Source organism: Neomonachus schauinslandi, chromosome 8, assembly GCF_002201575.2.
Source record: "Neomonachus schauinslandi chromosome 8, ASM220157v2, whole genome shotgun sequence".
Taxonomy (NCBI): domain Eukaryota; kingdom Metazoa; phylum Chordata; class Mammalia; order Carnivora; family Phocidae; genus Neomonachus; species Neomonachus schauinslandi.
In genome coordinates this window covers 121,293,235-121,317,888 of record NC_058410.1, presented here as the reverse complement: position 1 = coordinate 121,317,888, position 24,654 = coordinate 121,293,235, and the positions used below count along the sequence as shown (strand labels likewise).

At 37.4% G+C, this 24,654-nt stretch overlaps 1 protein-coding gene across 1 annotated transcript in view; it reads left to right on the top strand.

Moving 5' to 3' along the window:
• The window catches only part of GMDS (GDP-mannose 4,6-dehydratase), a 665,383-nt gene that overhangs the window by 167,908 nt on the left and 472,821 nt on the right, over nucleotides 1–24,654 (top strand). The window contains exons 2-4 of the mRNA XM_044917292.1: nucleotides 2,358–2,402; nucleotides 11,095–11,182; nucleotides 12,710–12,819. Coding sequence (XP_044773227.1) covers nucleotides 2,358–2,402; nucleotides 11,095–11,182; nucleotides 12,710–12,819 — 243 coding nt within the window. The remainder of the gene's footprint in view (nucleotides 1–2,357; nucleotides 2,403–11,094; nucleotides 11,183–12,709; nucleotides 12,820–24,654) is intronic.

The following is a 24,654-nucleotide window of genomic DNA, read 5'->3' as shown; positions in this document are numbered from 1 at the left end:
TTTTTTTTTTTTTTTTAAACATTGTATGCAGCCATGGTAGAACATAAAGCATTTTAACTTTTTATTCCAAGAGAAATTATGAAACATGAAAAGTATGGTGTTGCCTGCTTCAAAATGACAACACTAATACCAACAATAAAACAAAACTTGATACATTCTAGGGCTTTCCAAACTACTGTAAAATTATTCTTCTGATTGTAAATACTTTTTCTATTAAGCTGCTTTCTCACTGATTGATTTATAAGACTACCCATTATTCTCACATTTCCGATGGTCATGTAGACTGACCTGCCCTGTCCTAGTCTGAATTGCTCAGCCCTCTTCTCTGATTTAGTTTGCATGTTGGGTATTTTAAAACCATGCAATTGTGTGTATATCATAAGATGGAGAGGAAAAGGAATATGCCAAACCATTTCTCTTCTTCTCTACATGAGTCTATAAACCAGAATATTTATGTCAAGAAGTCAGAAGAAAATCTGTTGGAGGTTTTAATGAACCACAAAATGTGTCCCTTGTATACCTTGCCTTGTCATCCTGCCTGAATTTATGTGTGACTTCTGCATTAATGTAGTAAACACTCTCTTGGCAGCCCTGTCATTTTTAGGACCCATAGGGTGTCTCCACTTCCAGCTTTAAGTAACTAGTGACAATAATAAGGCTTGTTTCATTTTTCTTTTTCCTGGAATATCTGGTAGGATCTTTTGAAACTCAGAGGGATATTTTAAACTTTTTCAAACTGAGGAAACCAAAGAAAACCCAAATACTCCCAAATAGTCCCAGCTACTTTTGAATACACAAATTTCCAGTAGTTGGAGCCTCCCATTTTTATGTTTAAGTCTGGATGGGATGGAGGGGACCGACCCGGGCTAAAAACAGGTGGGCAGTTAACAGGATTGATTGCAAAATGTCTACCCGATTCATATTTTGAGCAAGGCTGATAGCTTTTATAGTACCTCTAGAACAGTGATTTCTCGCCTTTTGGCCTCTTAATAGTTTTATTAGATGACTCTCATACTTTCTTTCCCTAAAAGTGGCACATGAAATATTTTAGTTTAAATAGCATTCCCCCTTATGTAGAATTTTTTTTTTAAGATTTTATTTATTTATTTGATAAAGAGACATCGAGAGCGGGAACACAAGCAGGCTTGGGAGAGGGAGAAGCAGGCTTCCCGCTGAGCAGGGAGCCCGATGTGGGGCTCGATCCCAGGACGCTGGGATCATGACCTGAACTGAAGGCAGACGCTTAACGACTGAGCCACCCAGGCACCTTAGAAATTTTTATGAGAGTTATTAAAAGCCAGTTGAGAATCTGTGTTTAGTCAGATACCTTCATCTTAATGTAGGAAATAACTGCACGATTTAAGATGCATCCTCCTGGGGCACCTGGGTGGCTCAGTTGGTTAAGCTTCTGCCTTCGCCTCAGGTCATGATTCCGGAGTCCCATGATCAAGTCCCACATCAGGCTCCCTGCTCGGCAGGGAGTCTGCTTCTCTCTCTGCCCTTCACCCTGCTCTCTCTTGCTTTCAAATAAATAAAATATTTGAAAAAAAGATGCATCCTTCCTACTTTACAAAAAATAAATATCCTTCTTGTATTTAAAGTTTATGAGTGTGTGTGTTATGCATATATATTCAGTGATAATAATACAAATCTGATCGTGTTTAGCACCCAACCCCCAAAACTCTTTTTTTAGTGACTTTCCAGAACCCTTGAGTTAGAAGCCAACTCCCACCAGTGCCTAGAAGGTCTCCCACAAAGGCGCTCACCTACCTCCTCTCTGCCATAGTGTCTTTTTTTTTTAGCAATGTTGATAACGCTCTGGTGTTCCCTGCGTCCTCCTTACACTCACCTGTGTTCTCCCCAAGTCCTCACAGCTCCCATCTCATTCCTTCACCTCTTTCACAACCACCCAGAATTAGTCTGATTCCTGTTTTTTGTTCCTGTAGTACCAAGGCCTTCTGCTTTGCTACACATATTTTGCATATTTCACACAGCTAGTAAGTGGCCAAACCTGACTAAACCCACATCTGTCGAAGTGTCATGTTCTCTCTGTTGCCCCATATTATGTCCCTGGATTTTGTTTCTTACCCAGTAAATTAATCAATGATAACACTTTGCCGTGCTTCTGTGGTGCTCAAGTGAAATAGCGTCTATGAAAATGCTTAGTGAACAGTGGAAAGAGGAATACTGTTCTGTTTTTACCATCATTAGCTGTATTATTTTTATTCTGGTTGCCATGATCCTTAATTTAAGTTCATGTAGCCCCTTCAGTGCATTTCTCAAAGCTCTCAGCCTTGGCTGCCTTCTACGCTAGCCGTGATGGGTCTGACAATTGTCAATTTTCCTTCTCTTCCCAGGATGGTTCATACTTGGCTGAGTTCCTGCTGGAGAAAGGCTACGAGGTGAGTGACTCAGTGAGCAAGCACAGGCTGGTGGAATCACTTGGACACAGTGGCCTCCTGCTTCCTCTGCCGCCGTCCTCCTGTGTGTGTTTTCCACTGAAACTCCGATAACAAATCAAAATCAGGGGAAGAATGTGCCGCTTGGCTTGTAACCATGCCAGCTCATTGTGCTATTTATCTGCTGGTGAGCACTGGTGGCTTCCCCCTGTTCCTTAGTGTTTAACTGCTTTGCACGCTTCCCACATTCTCAGATAAAGCAGCCTGGGTAAGCTAAAAGCTATAACATTATTAGGGTTAATTTATGATGTAATGTGTTACATAAAAAAGTCCCACTCACAGTGAAGTCACTTAATTCGGAAATTGCACAGAGCAATAAAAACTAAGCTGATCTTTGGCAAGCTTGAATGAAACATTTACACTCAGAGGTTTTTTTCATTCTAATAGGCAGCCATATATTTTATGGAAGCTGAAACTTCTGGGTTTGCTGCTGGTGTCATCATCGTTGTCGTCTTCTTTTTCTCCTCTTTTGTCCTCTCCTCGAACATTTTCTGCTTTCCTTAAAGGAAACGGTTTTACATATTAAGTTTGATGTAACTTCATGTGTACATATTACCTTTTTTAAGAACAGTTTTCTGTCTATAAGTTCATGCTGTACAGAAAACAAAAACCTATACAGTGACCCATATGCTCTGGCCTGATTTGGGATGTTTATATTAATAAATTTGGATTCTCTGGATTATTCTGTTTGCAGGTGTACTGTTTAAAAAAAAATGTGCACTGTGGGCAGATGGAAAAACAACAGCAAGGAATTTGGCATCTAAACGCCAACAGGATTTGAAGAAAAGGAAACGAATTTTCTTACTATAACTCATAATCCTTTCTGAGAGCCTTGACTTTTAGACTTTAAGAAGTAATAGGAGATATGTTTAGCACCCTCTGTTCCCTTACCTAACCAGCTAGTTTTATATCTTGCAAAAATATGAAAATAAGACAAATTAATTATGAAAGTATACACGTACACTTATGTTCATATACAGATTCCTATAATTGAGTGATACATGCATATTCTGCAGAGCAGAGAATTTTAGAGTAGATCATATATAGTACAGAAGAGTTGGTTTTAGATAAAGACTGATAATTTATTCAGACTACATTAATTTAGTGCTTCAATAAATCTAAAAGGGAAGGATTGGCAGATAAATTACTTTGTTTCAGGTGTTGGCACTGGCTGAGAGGTGTTTGGTAGCTAGAGAGGAGTTAGTGATTTGGCTGTGTATCAAGTGAACCTAGAGAAGGAACTTAGTAAGAACTGATGGGGTTCAGGATGTGCCACCCCAAGATGTGGTACTTTAGCATATTGGATATTTTAAGCTGAAGGAGTTTGAGAAAATAGAAGGAGTTTGAGAAAACCATAGAAATTTCTTCTGTTAATCTTTGTTGGTTTAATGTGGAGGAGGAAAATAGTTTTCCTCAACCCTCTTAGGGACCCCGGCTGGGTCTGAAAATTAAACTGAAAAGCATACAAGTTTATTTAATATAAGTTTTATGTGACTGGGAACCTTTGTAAGGAAATGAAGATCCAAAGAAACCGTTAAGGCTAAGTATTTTTATGTTAGGTTCGATGGAGAATTGATGGTCTTGGAGAAATATGACAGGTCAAGGAGTATGAGGTAAGTATGGGAAACTTAACAAGATCTGTTTATTTGGATTCTTTTTGACATCCCCTTGTCTTCAGAGATAAGGATGTTCCTTTTTTCCAGTTATGGTGGAGGGCACTTCTCACTGGAGTGTTTCATGACTATTTTAAGGGAGAAGAGCAGGGGGAAAGTTAGAGCGACTTCCCTGGTTCTACTGTTTTGTCAAATTCCTTCAGCTTAAAATATTCCATACACCAAGGTGCCATATTTTGGGGTAGCATGTTCTGAACCCCATCATGGTCATTGCAGTTTTGAAGAGTGAGGTGGTATGTCAGAAAGAGTGCTTAAACTGCGTGGATGTTGAAATTTACTTTCAAGGAGGACATGGGGGACTAAGACATGAGATGAGGATTGTGGCAACAAGTATCTGCAGCTAGTCCAGAGGAAAACGGAGCAGGTATGGTGGTATGAGGTGGAGTAGTCACTGTGATAATGTGGTGGACTAGTGATAGGGCCTAGGGTTAAGGTCTATATGGTAGACGGTGAATAGTCTCAGTCAACATGATGGTGCTCTTAGTGTTACTGGAAATGGCTAGGAAGAAGGCATGCACGGAGACATTCAAAGCTCCACTTAGGTGGCTTGTTAAGGAACTAGCAGACTTCAGAAGATGGGTAGTAATGTTCCCAAATGGATGACAGACTTAGAAATAAATGTAATGAGAACCTAGGACTGCCAGGTGAGCTACAAATGTTTTTGTTCCATTGGCATTCGAAATCATAAAAGCGGATTTGATTCTGATAAAGACAATAGAAGGCCCACTTGGCAAATCACAGTTAATGGGAGAAATGAATCATTGAAACAATGATTAGCAAGAGAAGAGAGGTTTAGGAGTGAGATCCATAAATTGATAGAAGGAGATAATATAGACAATACAGGAGGAAGGTATAGAACTACAAAGCATAATCAGAAATAATTCCTTCTCATAGTCCAGAGGAAATATGAGCTTTGTAGGAATAGGGGAGTGAAAAGGTGTTTATCCATATTGTATTCAATTTTAATAGGTTGCTGTCTTCCATTTTAAGAGATGGCTGTAATTGGAGGATAAGCTATTAAGGGAAATATAATGGTGGCACGGACTTCATCTTTTTTGAGCTTGGGTTGAAGTAAATTTTTCGAAGAGGCTATCTTGGAAATTTTCCAGAATTATCAGCCAGCAGTCCCTGGTTGCTCAAGACCATGAGGAAGATAATAGGGTTAGTAAATTGCATTCAGTAGGGTAAGAGGAGACACCTGTCTGTACCTGAATCCAGAGGGTCAACATCAGCAACTGAGCAGGTTCTCAACCTGCAGTGTGCATCAGAGCCACCCAGAGGCCCCATAAAGGTGAGGATGGCTGGTTCTGGGGTCTGGGAATCAGCCTTTCTAATAAGCCCCCAATTGTTGCTGATGCCACTCTCCTGGATCTTACAGTTTGAGAGCCAGTACAACTGTAGGTTCAAATGAGATCATTTAATCATAAGGTGAAGATGAACAGACTTTTTTAAGGTACCTTAATTGGTGGGGTTTTCCTTCTCTGAGCTCTTACACTATTTTGGATTTAGTCTTTGTATAAGGAATATCACTAGGCTAAGAAATAACTGGAAACAATATACTTTGGGGTAGCAGAGTACAAACCAGGAACAAATAAACACTGGGAAGAAGAGCTACAGATTCTATGAATAGGCTTGATAATGAGGCTGAGTTCTTCCTAGAACAGAAAGGGGCAAACTTTAATTGCCTAGCAATGGCAAAGTCAGCCTTTCATTGTGAAGGTGGGGAGGCATGGACTCTATGGACAAGCAGTAGTCAACTGGAGGGGGGCAAATTGAAGAGCAGAGATAGGTTGGTGGGGTAGCGATGAGGTGGCCACATAGGCAAAGACAAACACTATCTACAGAATTAGCATAGCATAGTTACATATATTCCTTTACTTTTTCTTTAGTCAAAAAAGCAGAGTAAAGGTATAAAAAGCTTGGCTAACTTTAAGGCAAAAATAGACATTTGCATATTACTTGAAAAGGAATATCATATGTATGAATAGACTGATTAGTTACTATGGTTAAATACTTTATATGACCTCACACTTAGATTCCTGAAGCTGTGGGGCCTTCTAATGCGGCCACTGAAATCCATGCATCTGGTCGTGTTCTGAATGATCTAGCTATCTATCTATTTATTTATTTATTTTTAAAGATTTTATTTATTTATTTGAGAGAGAGACAGAGACAGAGCATGAGCAGTGGGGAGGGGCAGAGGGAGAGAGAGAAACAGATTCCCTGCTGAGCAGGGAGCCCGACTCGGTGCTCCATCCCAGGACCCTGGGATCATGACCTGAGCTGAAGGCAGATGCTTAACCAACTGAGCCACCCACGTGTCCCTGAATGAACTATTTAATATGAGAAAGTGAAGGTTTGCTTTATTCCTGGTCCAGTTCTCACTGAGAAGAGACTCTAAAGGATTAAAGTTATAGTTTTTAATGTTGCTTGTTTCTTGAATTTTACTTAACATTAATCATTAAGGAGAGCACAAAGAGAATGAATCTAACACTTATTATTTATAGAATATAGGTGTCATCTCATGAAGAGGAAAACTAAGAATTATCAGGTTTTATTAAAAAAGATCGCCCTTTAGGGGTGCCTGGGTGGCTCAGTCGGTTAAGAGTCTGCCTTCGGCTCAGGTCATGATCCCGGGAACCTGAGATCAAGCCCCGCACTGGGCTCCTGGCTCAGCAGGGAGTATGCTTCTTCCTCTGCCTCTCCCCCTGCTTGTGCTCTCTGTGTCTCTCTCACGCAAATGAATAAATAAAATCTTTTTAAAAAATTGCCCTTTAAAACTTCAAATATTTAATTCTACAGTTGTTGACATGCAAAGGATAATTCTCCCTTAAGCACCCGTCAACCATCTTCAGAGCAACAAAAGTGAAAGAGGCCATCTAGCTCACTGTGGCAAGGAGACCCTTAGGCTCAGGTGCTGGACAGTCTGTGTTCTAATCCTCCTTTGCCACCGGCTGGCTCTGTGGCCTTGGGCAGGTCATTGGGCCTTTCTGAGACTTAGTTTCTCAGGTAAAGGGGGATGATAAATGTACCTGTTTCCTAAGGTTGTCTTGAAGATTAGGTGAGACAGTACATGGAAAACAGTCCAGAGAAGTTCTGTGGGATTTGTGGGGCTTTAGTTGATACAGGAGTGACAAGATGACCCAGTACTTGATGCTGACAAGCCTAGGGATACAGAGTTTATAGAAGGCTCCTTAGTCCAGTTTATTAATTAGCATTAGTGAAAGGTAGGCCTGTTACACATTTCCTAGGATCTTAGCCCTGTGTGCATTCCTTCTGGGCATGAGGGGAAAAGGAACATTAATAGAAATGAAGCTTCTTATGAAAGTTTTGAGTGCCTTCCTAGCATCACTGTTAGCAGATAAGACAACAACACATACTTTTGTACCCATTTTGTACCCTAAAACACAGAGAAACCAGAAAAACAAAAGACAAATTTAAATCTTTTAAAAGCAAAAATATGTCTGGGAATAAATGAAAAATTTATATTAAATATTAAATAACATGGCAACAAATACAACATAGCATATTGGAATTTAAAATAAAGAATAAGTAAATTGTGGGTTTTCTTCTAAGAGAGGAATTATGACTAGGGAGTATAAGGAGAACATAAAGGAAATGACATATAAGGATTGTCCAGTTGTTATCTCTGGGAGATTATTTGTTAGAACATGGGGTTCCCATGCATCCATTCATGATCTGTGAGAATCTGTAAGGTATTTTTTCTGGGTTGTCGAATACCCTAGAAGCCTTGGTGAAAAAAGGCAAAAGTTTTATGTATTTCATTTTGAAAACATACTGAGTGTTGGTAGGATGGACCATGTGTGCAGTTTAGCTTGACCACTTCCACTGGCTGTGTGATCTCAGGCAGTGTCCTCACCTGTAGAATGGGAGTAATATAAGGAAGGGTGTTGTGAGGATAGGTGATTTAATGTCTATGAAGAGCAGTGTCTGGCATATGGTCATTGCCATGTACATGTTAGCTATTGACGTTACCTCTATAATCTGTGCTTTTCAAAAGGCAAGTGGCATTAAACATCCCTGGGGAGTTATCCTTGCTTCCAAGAGAAATCTAGACATTGAAGAATTTGAAATCTAGTGGTAATAATTTTCTTTCTTTTTTTTTTTTTTTTTTTTAAAAGATTTTATTTATTTATTTGAGAGAGAGAGAATGAGAGACAGAGAGGACGAGAGGGAGGAAGGTCAGAGGGAGAAGCAGGCTCCCCGCCGAGCAGGGAGCCCGATGCGGGACTCGATCCCGGGACTCCAGGATCATGACCTGAGCCGAAGGCAGTCGCTTAACCAACTGAGCCACCCAGGCACCCTAATAATTTTCTTTCTTGATTGAAGTAACAAACAAACAGATACTGAAGGATGTGAAGTCCAGTGGTAACAATTTTCTGTTTTCGTGATTGTAATAAGTAAACAAATAAATGAGCAAGCATTTCTCTGTTATATTGCCTAATCTGACTCTAGGTTTTGAAATCAAACTAACTTTGTTCTGACGTTGAGAGAACTTGAAATTTTCCTTTTCATCAACTTAGTTAAATGGGACATGAAATTTGTTTGTCAAAATACTCCTTTCTGTTTAAGACTTCAGTTTTTCAGAATTATATTTTCTTTTTGAACTGCTACAACATAATAGTGATTTTGATTAAGTTTACATGGAGTCATATTCAGCTCATTTATCTTTTCGCTTTGGTTTCCTAACTCATCTCTTTTCCCCCCCCAAATCCTTATAAAAACAAACAATAACCTTACATACATCCCTTCTGTAAAGAGAAAGCTGCTAATCTCAAATTCTTAACTAGATTATCCAGTTTGCACACATTTTGGCTTGTCTTAAAGTTTGTATTTCACCTGTCTCTGAGGCAGACAGACTCAGCTTTCATTAGTTCTTAGAATAATACTTGCTGTCATGGATTAAGCATTTGGCAGGTCTTTCTTTCCCTGTATACACATACCAAAAGTTGGGAGTGAGGGGAAATTAAAACACATTTTTTCATATTTAAAAAAAACCTATGGCTTAATGCTTTTCATTATAAGTGTGACAAAAAGTCCTATGTTATTTATTTGCTGTGACTTTGTGTAGTTGTCTGATTTTAATTGAATCCATCTATATCATTTAATATTTTTATCAGAGCCTTTAATGTTTATATGCAAGGTGTACGTATATGGAGTTTCTCTTTTTTCAGGATGTTGGAATATGTGACTTACCCAGAATCCAGCAGTTAAGAGAAAAGATAGACTAAATCATATTATTATTATTATTTTCATTGTCAAAATTAAATGATCTGTTTTTAGAACATAGAGATTCCTTTATATCCAATGAAATAAAGTTCTACTTACATCTAAGAGAGCTATATTTCAGAGATAACTTGGTGGCAAAAACCAATTTTGCTATATATAAGTATGCGAACTTGGTTTTTATTAAACAAAAAATTGTTTGTTAAACAAAATTATTGTTTGTAGAGCAGTTCAACTTTACAATTAAGTAACAACTTAAAAAATAGGAGACCATGAAGTAGAATAAATTCTAAGCTTGATGTGTTATTTTATCCACTTCTAAATTAAGGAATGGAGGCGTATACTCAAATCTCAATTTAACATTTCCTAGATTTTACAGTTTGCCTCCTAAAATTTTAGTTAACGAAGTTTGTGATGTTCCCTTCTTAAAAATATTTTCATTTTTACCACATTTTCTTGGGCTTAGTTCTTTTGGAAAATAGTGTGGATGAGTGCTTTTTTCTTTGACTAAAGCAGCTAACCAAAAGAATTCTTAATTGTGGGTGTGTTGTATCCTTTGCAGAAGTTAATTTCTCATGTATGGCGTATAAAATGACGATGAGATGTCTTTCTATTTGAAAGAAAGTCTTATGTGCTTATAATTCTGCCCCCACCCCCAGCATTTGGAATATTCGAGTCATGCCAAGGATTAATTTCGGTTTGAAACAGACAGAAAACGATTGAGTTAAAATATAGAAGTGTATTCAGCTGCAAATGAAACTGCCCAACATTTGAAGGAACACTTCTAAAATAAGTGAAGGATTAAAACTGCCCCCAGTAGAACTGGAACTTGGGCAGCTGGTGACATAAGCTTGTATTAGCATTGGCAACACAAAGGGAGCAATCTTGACATAAGGAGGAAGTGAGACCAGGTCTTGAACAATTTCTCTTATGTGTCAGATCCAAATAGTCTTTTCTTTGGTATCAGACAGGTATGCATTCTTGTTCCAAGGACTTTCTTCCCCCTCATACTAATAATGGTTAAGGTAAAGATAAAAATTAAAAAAATAAAAAATCCTTTCTTCATTTGAGTTTTCTTGATATCTTAAATCTAGTAGAGTATAAGTCTTGTCCCTAATCTATGTTATTTCTTTTCTGCAAAGCTGGATAATAGCAGCTGCTGTTTGTTTATATTTGTGGATGCAGGTATATTTATATATATATGTAATAGGTGCACGATGCAAAGCTCTGAGGACACTGGAAGGATGTGGTGGCATCAGAGCCTCTCAGCCTCATGCTTTGTGTTACAGAGGCTGCAGGGCAGTTTTACCGATATGGCCTCACATGGTCTGTCTTCGGTTTCAAACTGAAGAGATATTTTGTCAGCAGCAGGGCTCTAAGTGTGTGTGTGTTTGGAAAAGGAGACATTTGAGTATCTGTAACTAAGCATTTGCTGTGAAGTCACATAATTCTCTAATTACTTTTGTTGAGATTGGCAGTGAAAACATGGCAGAGAGATGGAGGTACAATGCTGGTGGCTGGTGGACAGTAGTGGGGGAGAAAGTAAGCAGTGGGACTATTTTTAATAATTTAAAGATAATGTTCATAAGTTATAGGCTTATAAGTTATAGTTATTTTTTCACAAGGTAAGCATTAACAAAAGAACCTCTGAGTTGCTTATTAATCCTCATTGCACATTTATAATTTCTTATCTTTCCGCATTATAAAAAATGCAGGTCCATGGAATTGTGCGGCGATCCAGTTCATTCAATACAGGTCGAATTGAACATCTGTATAAGAACCCCCAGGCTCATATTGAAGGAAGTAAGTCATTTTCTTTACTAAAATTTCTTTCTGTAGCTTCCTATATTATGATAAGTTATTTTCAGATGTCATTTTTCTCAAAGCCCATCAAGTTGCAATTATTTACCCATGAATTGCCTACATCGAATGCTATCTGCATGCTTTGAAAACCCTTCCATTGCTTGCTGCCCCTGGGCCACAGTGTCATCTTGGTTAGGCTGTTACAGGTTATTGGTCAGGTGATGCTGCTCAAGAAACCAAGAGTAGACATGCCTTTGATCACCCTTCTCCAGGTGTCCTTATCCCCTCAAGTAAGATCAGGTCCATATTCACAGAACACTCCTTTGCTTTTTATGTTTGGTCTAATGTAATCAAGCTAAGCGATCTTTGTACATTTATTTAATTTTTAAAATAATTTGTGAAGACAGGTCCAAAAACAGGTGGCAATCAAAACTATATTTAATTGCTTTACAAATCACTGTCAGTATTTGCAGTTGCATGTTATTTTTAATAAGGTTGCCTGAATGTAGCCAGATAGTCTACATAGCCCAGTCACAGTGTTTTCTCATTTGCCCTTTATAGCAGCTCTTAAGCTTGTGAGTGAAACCATTTTACAGATGAGGAAATAGAGGCAGAGAGAGGTGGTAGCTTTATTGAGGTCACATACCATGTAAAAGACAGAGCTAGGACCAGGACCCTGGGTTTTTAACTCCCAAGTTCAGCCTGCTTTGCTTGTCCAGTTTTTCCAGCTGGCAGGGATGATTCAGTCAGCATGTAAAGCATAAATCATTTTGTATTCATTTCAGAGCACCAAATATTTGGTTAACGTAGTTGTCTCCACTAAAGGCCCTTTACCTTAATATTCAGGTTATTCAGTACATCCTTCTTGAAAATTATTATCATTTTTGTGCAAAGTGCAGAATGGTAGTGTCATTGGGTCTAGACATAGATCAATTTTATGTAAAAATAACAAAATATCAAGCTAGCAAATCACCTATCTACATGTATCAATGTAAGGATATGCTGAGATTTAGGGTTAGAATAGGCTAGTTGTCCTAATCAGTTATGTCTCTACATCAGGCATTTTGTGGTTGGCTCAAGGATTGATGTTTATGAAGTACTTTAAAATTGCTAGATAGAAGTATCTGATTCACTATTACTCGTGTATTACAGAGTTCTTTAGACAATATATGCATTTTCGTGAGTTTTTTTTTTTTTTTTGTCTGAATCTCACTGTTATGTAACACATCTTACAAACTACCTGGGAACCGTAAGATACATTAACTGTATAACATCTGTCTTGATAAGATTTAAAAAAAAAGTTCATTTGAGTTTTTACAAATCCTCTTTGTAGCATTTGTAAACAGACACAGGCAACAAATGTATCTTTCTACCATTTAGGTTCTTTAAAGATGACAGTTATACTCTGCTGCTCTGAAACCAGTGTGGTTTTCAGACTTTCAAAATATGCCTTTCAATTTTGATATTTTTTAAAAAAAAAGGGCTGATGTTTTCTTCTATCTAATGGTATGCTTTTGAATTCTAAAGACATGAAGTTGCACTATGGTGACCTCACTGACAGTACCTGCCTTGTGAAGATCATTAATGAAGTAAAGCCTACAGAGATCTACAACCTTGGAGCCCAGAGCCACGTTAAAGTAAGCCATTTTTACGGTCCGATTTCTCTGGCTGTGTTCCTTAGTTGTTCCGCATTTTACTTTTTTCTGTTCCTTTTGTTGTTGTTTCTTAATATAGGCACTACTCCTGGTCTTCGAGTTTAATTAATGAATCTAATAGAAATACTAATACTTTTTAAAAGTGTATTCTCTGTTACTGAGCAATATAAAATCTTACTGCTAACATTAAAATAGCAGTATTCATTTATTTTGGGTTAATCTTGTAGTCTATTTTCTGCCATTTCAAATCACATTGTGAATGAAGTGTTTTGTTAAAATGTTGGAAAATGTAACGCAATAAGACTTCTACTTTAATATTAATTTTTGGTAGTGGTTATATTATTGGCTGAGAAAATAATATTTTTTGAGTTCAATAATATGTTAAAATTAACTGAATTAACTTTTTATTGTAAGTAGTAAAAATTATGGGAAGAAAAACTGTTTTTAGCTTCTTGTCTCCTCAGTATGATACAGCTAATGTTGATTTCTTTCCCTTAATTCAGATACTCTGGTAGTCTACCTACCTCTCTTTAGTTTTTCTTTCTGGAACAAATTGCAGTAAACCTGAGAAGCCCATCCCTAGAGCTCTAGCAATCTGCTTAATTCAAATTTCCATTTTTGTTGCTATATCCCAGTGTTCACTTGAGTGAGTGAAATCTGAAGCCAGGAATGATACAAGTTCTATTTAGACACTTACTCAATCAGAATAGTGGAGCTGAGAAATAAAAGCAAATAACTCTAAGTTAAAAGAGTCCCCTGCCATCCTGCCAAAAAAAGTCCAAAGAATCTATTGGTTTTTTGTTGTTTGTTTTTTTTGTTTTTTGCTGTTTAATGAACAAATTCAGCAGTGTTATTTCAGAAATACTTAAGGTGATTTGTATTCCTCCATATCCCCAACTTTAGGAGGAATGGAATCTTTATGCCTGTTTTATATCTCTGCTAGCTTAAGGGAGAAACTATAAACTAAATAAAATGAAACCAGGTGTGGAATATAGTGAGAGAAACATAGTGGTTAACCCAGTCTTGTAATATTAAATTTAAAAATAGTGTAGAAATCCTTGTAATTTACATTTTTCTCTAAAATGTTATCCTTGAAGGATAGCTACATATCAATAAAGATGCTTCTTATCTGTGCTGTCTTGGAAAAAAATTTTTCCCCTTTCTTAATCTGTGATGATTCTGTTCAGTATCCAGTGTTAACCTTTGGGCTGTGAAAGTTATCAAGGTCTTTCAGTTAGAGCAGAGCTGTTTTTCTAAATGATTCTGAATATCTTTTCTCATTTTATAGGGTATCTTATGCATACTATGCCAGGAGAGATTACCACCTCTTTTCTGTAGAGAAGTAGTCACTCTCTTTATTATTCCAGGTGTAAAGACTATTTATCCCGAACTGGAACAATCAATCCGTCTTCCACATTATAATTTATCTAGTCGCTTCTTGGGCTTCTTGACCAACGTGAGAATATCTTCCAGGCAAAATTTGAATGTTTTGGTATGAATGCTCTGTTATTCAATTTCCTTTAGATTAAGAACTTTCCTTTGTGATTAAGATAGTTTAGGTACCCCTGGAGCTATAAACTGGCATGGTGGGAAAGATATAGGAAATTTTATGAAGATTTATTTATAGAAGGTATTCCCTGTCATTTTAGTGTTAAATGAACCAGTCTTCTCCTTTTTCCAAAAAGTTTTTGTAGTTCAAAAAGTCTGTTGTACTTATCTTACTTGAAGTGAGCCTATTACTGTTGTGGGTATCATTCTAGGCTGGTTGCACTGTAAGTATAGAAAGCTTAGGAAATTGAGTCATTTCATTCTAAGTTGCTGTGTATGTGACGTTTGTCTGTTTTTATTGTGTTTTGCCTGCTTCTCCTGAAGGCCAGTTAATTGGCAGAAATGGTGCTTAATTGAATATGAATTTTGACTTGTAAGATCATTTAGCCCTCCAACAAATATTTGCATGTGTGGTGGAATGGAGGACACAAAGATGTATAAAACCCACTTCTGTTGTGGAGGTTCTGAACTGGTGTAGGGGTGATTTGTGGCAAGTGACAGAGGCTGGCACTAATATCTATGGGTCGTTAGAGAAGGGTGAGAGAGAACTTCAGTCTGAGGGCATTATGATGGTATCAAGGAGGAGGTTTATGGAAGAAATTTGCAGACATAGTTAGTGGGCACTGGTAGTTGAAATGGAGGTAGTGATGTAAGGCCCAGAGTCAGAAGTGAGAAAACTAGGGGTATGTCTATAACATGATGAGCATTCTAGATTAGCTGAGCAAAAAAATTGTTGAAGAGAAATGTGACGTAAGGCTGTGTAGGAAGTTGGGCTACCTTTGGGCAGCCTCTGCATATTTTTGACTATGGGGAAAACTGATTGAGAGATGAGTTTTACAGGTAAGTCTAGTCGTAGGGCTCAGAAGACATATAGGAAGCTGTTGGAAGATGGTGGGAATGGGGTGAATGACATGGGATGCCTGGTAGGGTTGACCTCTCTGCTGATAAGATATGGGAGCCAGGGAAGAGGGAAAGCAATGCATTGCCCAGGGGACAAGATGACTAATGGTACCAATAGTAGAAGCAGGCATTCAAGGAGGGACTGTTGGAGTCAGACAGGGTAAATGAAAAATTCCCTCTTGGATATGTTCTGCTGGCAGTACTTGAAATACATTCAGGTGAAGTAGGTCATAAGGTAGTTTAAAATATGTTGTGAGGTTTGAGAGAGATTTGGGGTACAGAGATGTAAAGTCAGCTCTGGGAATTCTTGAGATAGCAAGGAGGCAGATAGAGAAAGAGGAGTAGAGGACTGAAGCTTGAACCTAGGGGACGTGAGTGCATTTAGAATGGGAGGAGGAAGAGTAATCACTGATGACAGGAAAGTAGGAGAGGGACAGGCAGGAGAGTGGAATTGTGTCACAGAAGTAAAAAATCAGGACATTTCAAGCAGGAGGGAATATCAGCAGTGCTAGATACTTCTAAAAAGAGCATTTTAGCATATGATAGAGGAGTTAGCCAGGGCACAGAGGATTTAGAAGTTGAGGGGTTATGAGGAAAATGCAAACTGAGTGGATTCTTTTCTAGGAATTTCCTGGTGTAAGAAGGAAGAAAGAGAATATGACAGATAAGGCTCACTTTAGCATCAGCTGCAGGTTGCAGGGCCCTTCCCCAGAATTTCTGATTCATTAGGTCTAGAGTAGGGTGAGAACTTCCATTTTAGGACATGTTCAGGTAATGCTGACTCTGGTCTGGGAATTTCACTTAGAGAACCATTGCTCTAATGTTTCAAGTCCCTTGGTTTATCCATATTTAATATGTGCCTTAAATGCATTCTTTTTAGGCTTTTTTTTTTAATGTATCAACTTTTGAATTTGATATAAAATTATCCTGCTCCTTGCCAGTTAGTGACCTTGTGGGCTTTTAAAGCCTAAAACTATACCTGTTATCAGGAGTGATGAGAATGGAAAGAGTCTAAGGAGAATCTGATATATGTTTATACCAAAATTCTTCACATTCACAAATCTTTTTCTGTGTAGTCCATGAGAAATACTAGTATTTTAGGGGAATAGTATGAGTACAGACCACTGATAAAATGTCCCTTAAAAATCCATGTTCCATGTCACTATTTCTGCTGTGATCTAGTGTCAGATTTTTTCTTAATCATAGAAAGAGTGGGTGTGGGGCAGGGGCTGGAGTGATGGCAGCTGGGGATGACAGACTGCCATGTTGCTAGGGGAATGTTGCTCTGTTTCCTGACCACTCCAAGGCTCTGTATTGGGCTTCAGTTGTCTCCCTGTTGTCTTAGCAGCTTGCTAGTGTTGGAAAATACATACAAGCATACATATATATATGTGTATATATATATATATACATACATATATATATGTACATACATATATACATATATTTTTATAATTGATTTCTCAGTGTTAATCAGCTTTGTAGGATTTATTGTATTCTTAGACAGTCGTTCTTAAACAAATGTTCTTTCTGACAGTGGAATACTTAGAGTAAGGTTAATTAAAATACATTTTTATTATTTGGTTTGGAGCTTTTTTGAAGGAAGGTTCTAATATTAGCACATTTTATATTTAATTTTGAATCCGTGACTTCTAGACTGGGCATTGTTTATGTTGGCTTCTCTTTGTGCAGGATAAAGTCTTCTATCACTCTCACTTCCAGTTAATTTGCTGTGGGCTATGGTATGCTAAAAGTAAGGAAAATAAAATAATAGGAAGTTGGTCTGGTTTCCTGTAGGAAACCAATGAAGATGAAATTGGTTCTTGGAATAAACCCACAGCAGTCTGGGAAATACTGACTGAAGACATTTTTCTGAATCATAAACAGAAAAATTATGACTCATGAAGTGTGGGTCATTGAGAGGCTGATTTGATCTTATGTGGGAGAAAGTGAGAGATGACGGAAATGTACTAGTTATTAAAAGTAGTTAAACCTAGCATGATGACATCATCCAAGTAGGAACAAATTATCCAACATTTAGTCCTGCCCATTTTGATGGGGAAAATGTTTCAAGAGCCTGCTTTATTGTTCTTTTTTTTTTTAAACTGTGTAAATAATAGTTTTTCAGTAATTTGTCTTCAGCTTCTTATCTGTTCAATGTTCATTACTGTCATGATTTTGGATTTTTCCACCATTCCTCAAACTTCTTCGGTAATCTCCTGTCATTCTTGAAACCATAGTGTTGGACGAAATCTTTCTACAGTAAATCTAGTCCAGCATTACTCCCTTTTGTCTCACAGTGTTATGTTGGAATTGCCTTTATTTTTTTTTTCCCAAAGAAATGAAAATTATGCAGTCATGGAATGTTACAGCGAAAGGAACTTCAGAAATGACTTCATATGATTTTCATTTTATAAATGAAATTATCTACTCAAAGTCACCCACCCAATCGCTGGCCAATCCAAGATTGGAACTCAAATGTTTGTATTCTATAATTTATTTGAAAGACCATTCAAGAAAATGATTGCAATTGTAATGTAAAATAGTTCTCACCTTAAATTTTTCTTTCCCCACGTACCTAAGTTTCTTCTTACGCTTATTTTTTTTCCTTGTGTCATCAGTGGAGATAGAAAGTTGTTTTCTCTTTTCAGTTTTGAGGAGGATTTTCAGTGTTGAAGACCATTTAGTAAGTCTTTTTCTTATTTAAGAAAATTCTTTATCTTTAATTTTATCTTATTCTTTAATTTTATCTTATTCAAATTGAATAACTCCATGCTTTTCATTAATTTCTAACCCTTTAATGACCTTTATTATTTTCCTTTTCAATTCTCCGTAAGCTATTTGTTTAATTTTGTTTCATGACAGCTGGGAGGCCTGAGTGCCCAGAAGGTAAACTGGGGCATGGCTGAGTGAGTGGGAGCAGGAGTGGGAGTGGAATTTCCTTGTCTGGTTGTGTGGGACCAGTTAGCAGATTGTGGACACGGAAGCACAAAAGGGCTGAATCTAAACTGTCCTTATTGTGGACTTCCAGCCCAGGAAGTTAGACAAGAAGCAGAGTTGATTGTGAACCAAGTGGCTAGTGTAGTGGCCAGGCACCAAGTTAGAATCAGGGAGAGATGAGAGAAAAACCAGGCCTGGGAATGAAGCTGGGAATTAAAAAAAGGCATAGGAATTAGACAAGTGGCCCCTGGGAAGGGGACTGAGCAATTTAATTACCTGAGGTAAAGACTGTCATCTCCAGTGGCTTTTTCCTGGCAGGTCCTAGTAGTTGAAATTTATAGCTGGAGAGCTGACCCCCATATTTATCTCTAGGAAGCCTAAACCTCTTGTGGCTTCTCTCATTGAGGGGAGGGGGACAGGTGACTAAGTGCATTGGAGAATTGCATTATGGTAGGCAAGGGCGGGTGCCTAGGTTGAACATCTGGTTACTGCCTGACTAACCCAGTTATAGAACAAAATAAAATTGCAGCAGTGTGGCCCTTTGCTATGTAGTCATAGCAAGGGTAAGGGGTGGCCTATTAAAAACCCAGAGCAAATGGCAGAGAGCACTGTTCTTCTGTGTCCTTGATCATTCATTCCTTTTTTGGCGGGGAGGGGCCCCTGGGGAGGCTGACAGGGAGGTGTGAGTAGAGCAGGAAAATGAGGAGTAGGCAGGGGGGCATAACTATTGCTGTTAGGAAGGGAACAGTGAGAACATCCTTAAATGTGGGTGAGGGTCAAGCTCCATGTCCCACATAATGGCATGTTAGATTTCATTAAATCAAATTGTGTGGACTATACCTATGCAGCACCTCTTCTGGTTGCTGCCTTTTATCAGGCCCAATGCCAGCACGATGATGCAGGAGGAAGCTCACAGATGCAAACCATTGTTAGTGTTAGAACAAGTATCCCCATCCCCCACCCCCACTTTTTGAAAGATCCCATTATACCACTCTGCTTTTATGAAAGACCTGTATTAGTACCTGTTATCACTAATCAAAGGAAATCTGAAGAAAATTTTCACTTTTATGAAAATAGGTGAATATCGGTGTGCCTGGGTGGCTCAGTCATTAAGTGTCTGCCTTCGGCTCAGGTCATGATCCCAGGGGCCTGGGATCAAGCCCCATGTTGGGCTCCCTGCTCCGCGGGAGGCCTGCTTCTCCCTCTACCAGTCCCTCTGTTTGTGTTCTCTCTCTCGCTATGTCTCTCTCTGTCAAATAAATAAATAAAATCTTTAAAAAAAAAAAAAAAGGTAAATAGCAAAAATAGTGTTCAGCGCTTGTTTTGCAGTGAAGCAGCATGCACCCTGAGCAGCGAGAGTGGTTGCATCGTGCTTCTTCCCCAGGAACTACATTCAGTATCTCAGCATCAAGACAGCATAGCTTCGAAAAGTGATTGTGAGCATCTGTGCTTTATCTCGACTTTTGTGCATCTGTTAAGCAGGATGTGTCCTAAGGAACCAGGGAAGCCTAAGAGAAGTTATTTTTTAGGTCTGGGAATGCTCAAAAATATTCCATATAAATTAATGGCAATTGTTTCTTTGCTTTATGCCATTTTGGCTTATGAAAGTTTTCCTAGATGGTCTACTTTTGGATAGTAGGGGAAATCTGTAGATGACTGTCATGGGGCAGAAGGGAGGAAGGTTTTCATGAGACACTATGATATAGGAAAGGGTTCTCAAATCAGGGGTGCAGATAGAATTCCCAGGACACATTCTAAAACTTTAGATCCAGGTCTACCCTAGACCCTGGGCCTTAGTGTTTTCTCTGGCTTCAGACTGTGACCGTGGTACGTGTTAGGTATGTGACTTTGGCAGAGTGCTCAGCATTTTTAAGCGTCCATTTACTCATCTATAATGAGCACCTACCTTAGGCTGTGGATCCTTATGACATGCTTCTACCTATGGGCCTTCACACTTGCTTTGGATTGTGGTAGTCTTTCCTAGATACCTACCTACTCATTCCCTTAACTACTCTAAACCTTTACTCAGATGTCAGCTTCTCAGCAAGGCCCTCCTGACCATGCTGTTTACAATAGTAACTTCTGGGAATGGCGGCACAGTCCATCCTGAGGGGGAAGGTTACCAAATAAATGTGGTAGGAACAAGGGAGAGGGGCCAGGAAAGGCAAAGTGGTACTCTGCTTCCCTACCTCCAATCCCAGTGTGCTCTCTATCATAATTTAGGCTAACATGAGGCAAACTATTCAGAGAAATGAGTCCACTAAGGTAACACAGGGAATCTACATACCATTCATTGTTTCATCTGCTTGTGATAGAGGCCTGCCCTTTGCCACACTGGCTGTTTGAAATTTTATGTAAGAATGTTTTCCTCACTCAAATGCCTGTAGTTCCTGCCACTGAAATGTTAACTTGTTATGCCATATTATAAAGGGGAAAGTGATGTTTTGGGCCCTTTGATTTTTATGAAATGGGCCATAGTATTTTGAGGTGGAAGAGATCTTGGCGATGAGCCAGCTCAAGCCCTTATTTTACAAAACGCGGCTTGGGACTTCCATTTGATGAGCGTCAGAGCCAACTGTCTAGGGTGGAACTCAGGACTGACGCCACTTGGTTTTCTTGTCACACAGCTAATCTAAGAAGACTGAGGTGGGGAAGGTGTCACTGAAATACCAGGGGAAGAGAACATAAGACTCTGGTGTTTCAAGTTTCACCTTTCTTCTTATTCCCACCACTTATTACAATGAAACAAAGTTTTGATGCAATAGGTTTGAGTTAAAAGCATTGTTTCTTCCTTGATGGAGGAAACTGGTTGTAATTAATACCATATGAGTAGTATTTGCATAGCGAAGAAGATCCCTAAATACAACAATGCGAGGTGAAATGTTAGCACGTAAGTAATACTAAAATAAAATTAGTATAGAAGGAAAATAGAAATCTACAGCACTAAGTCATCAGAAATAATTACGATCTTTTTGGCTAGGATAGTTCAATAAAAATTTTTATATTGAGGGCCTATACTGTGCTGATGTGTAAGTTTCCCTAAAAGCTATAGGAAGCTAATAATATTTGCTGCTTATAGAATCAGAAGAATCAATAGCTTGATAACCAAAATGAATAATTTTTTCCTATTTGGGTACTTTTTAAAAAAATAAGTTGCCAACTCAGTTATTTGACTATTAGATTATCAATTAACCTATTTTCTAAGATTTAAAAGTAAATATTTCCTTTTAAATATTGCAGATTTATTTTTGTTCATATACTCCTTGTTTGGTCTCTGAAGAGAACTTCTTTTGTTAGCAGATAAATTGATATAGGCTTATATATTTTATGAGGCTTAAAATTAGTCTTATATTTTCATATGTAATTCTTTTTTTATATGTAATTCTTGTGTGTGCTCAGAGCAGCATAAAATCACCCTAGTTGTTAGTAAGTTATTAATACTGAAATTATGAAGGTAGCTAATGGGCAGAAAGCTTTACTTCGTAAAGAGCAGTGAGTGCAACTTTGAGAATCTGAGTATTAATAAGGTGTGTTTGCAATTAGATCTAATATCCATGCATACTACATTGTGTCTGTTTCTGGAAAAATTAGCTCTCTTACAAGTGAAGTGAGCCAGATGAATGGAGCAACTACTGGTTGCTTTTACTTTCCGCAGATAGATAGCTTGGGTGATTATAAACCTCTATGGTCAAGTAAAGTTGCAGTTTTGCTTGTTTTTGTTCTCTAAGCCTCCATTTCTTTCTGATTGATTCTGGGTTCATCACCTGTGTGGGCACAGTCCCCATGATTTTTAATAAATTTGGTAACAACTTTAGTTTGTTACAAGGAAATTGTAGTACAAAACCTTTTCATTTTGTAATTTAACGTTTATGCTTACAGTGCATTAACTCCACTAATGTAAATATGGCTCATCAGTTCCTATGGTTCTTAGGAAGAAGTTTAGCAGTTTTTTAATCTTACGTTCAGGAGGGTAGAGCAGGACTTTATAATGCTTGTGGGTCCCTGTATGTCATCTGGCTCAAATTCTTTTTGAAAGCCTGTTACGGATTTGAGCAATTGAATTCAAATCTAAAACCACTTAAAAAGTCCTTTATAGTCCATTAAGAATTTATATGAGAGAGAACACTCTATGAAAGTTCTCCTCTCCCTGTTCAAACAGATTGTTCTGTTTTATTAGATCTAGGTGGTATTGTAATTTTGATAACAGCTAATAACGTTTGGAATTTTGCTTATAATTAGTGGACCACACAAAGGTATGTTTGTTGGGTTTTGCACTCTTAATCCACTTACTATTAAATAAAATCTTAAGTATTATTTTAGTTTTGCAACAATTAAGCCAAAATTAATGCAAATAGCTAAATCTTAGTATCAATTTCTACATGTATTTATAAATACAAATAGTAAACAATGTAGGTTCTATGAGTGAAACATTTTGTTTTGGATTTTTAATGATGAAAACTTTTTGGATTCCCAATTAGATTGAAATATGTAATTTATATAAATTAAGATGTAGACCTAGATTATGCTTTGTTTAATATCACAATTAGATGTATCTGTAGTCACCCCTCCAAAAAAAACAAAAAAACAAAAAACCACAAAACATTTGTGTGTAAATTTAAGAATTTAAACTTAACTGCTCTTAAACACCTCATATGGCTCGGTATCAAATATGATTCCTACTATATTCTTTTAATACAAGTGGAGTTTATAAAATTCTCTTTGTTAACGATAGATCCTTAAAATTGGTATAATAAAATAAAATGAAACTTTTCTATTTCAGTAAGTTTAATGAATAAAATCTTTTTTGTAATTTCTACTTAAGTTATTAAGTATTAGATACCAGTGCCAAAGAGAAATAAATTCTAAGAAAATAGCCATAATTTAGATCTCCATTTTTTGAAAAATGTCTAACATGAAAGATTAGTAGACTTCATTATGTTACTCTCTTTAGTAACATTCACACAATATGTACATTATTTATGGATGTTAATAAAAAATCATCCATGATGAGCTTAAATTTGCTTTATTTACAGGTAAATATGCACAAAGGCTTGGTTTGGCTTGCTAAACTCTGTTAAGTTTGTCATTAGAATAAGTTAGACCAAAAATTCTTTAAAAAATGTTGAATTTTAAACGATGAGCTCAACTTCTCTATGATACTAGTGTTGATGATTAAAATGAAATGTGTCGATGATTAAAATGAAGTGTTCTCCAGATGACAAATATTGTGTCGATAGCAGTTATGCAGTTATTGTAAATGGCAGACTGGCTGAGGCGAGGCAGTCAGGGTCAACTTTTCATTCTGTTTGGTAAAATCAGGGTAAAACCTTTTCCTGAGTCTCCTTTCTACTCCCACCCCCATATGCTTACATATTTGTATCAGTTTTGTTTTTTTTTTTTAACAGTAAAATGTCTTTTAGAAATCAATAGTATTGACAAACATTTAAGGAACATTGTTTAGGACTATTAACACATATCATTAGTCCTGATTGGAAATATCAATTTTTATCTTAACTGTGTGGATTGTTAAATGATTTAGTAGAGGAAAGTTTTGCTTGTTTGTTTGTTTTGCTTACGTTTCCCATATGGCTCACACTGGAGTGATTTTGTTTGTTTTTTTGAACTGACATTTGTCAGGACAATTCAGAACCAACATAGGCACTACTGAGGGGGAGGTTGAGAGGCTCTTCCGTGTTCTGATGTATTTCTCTGTCTTCTCTAGAAAAGAATATTTGAGTGTTTGACAGCATGGTTAATTATTAGGTCGCAGTATTTGAGTTATTGGTAGTTTAAATAATTTGAATAAATACTTTTTTATCTGGTCGCTTTACATTTGCTTCATATTAAATATTGTGAAATTGTTTTGGCTAAATGATCTTTTTCATTATATTGTTTGGCAATATTATTTAGATTACACTTTTGCAAAAATTAATTCATTTTATTGTAATTATTTAAGTGACTCAGAACCTCACCTTTTCTTGTCACTGTTTCTTTTCCAAACCTAACTCTGTAGAAGTTGCCATATTAGCTAAAATATATCAACAGCAATAATGAAAAAAACTGTTGGCTTTGGTTTATGTTAAATAATGCATCCTCACTTACTCTTTCAGTGTTAGGAAGTTGTTTATAGAAATTCCTGGTAAGCTTCGGCATTTTTGTGGGGAGGCAAATTATTCCTGAAGCTTCACTTGTCATCCCTCTAGATTAGAGCCATGATTCTTTTTGGAACAGGGGAGGTTTCTGGTTCATGGAAGAGTGTTGTGCTCTTTTCTACACATAGATGGCAGCAAAGTGTTACAGACAGCGGAAGTCAACCTTGTTCTTATAATGAAAGATGAATGACAGTATAAACTGACTTCTATCAACGTAGCTGCTTATGTCCTGTAGTTAAACATAAAATAAGAAAGAAAGCCACTATTGATAACACAA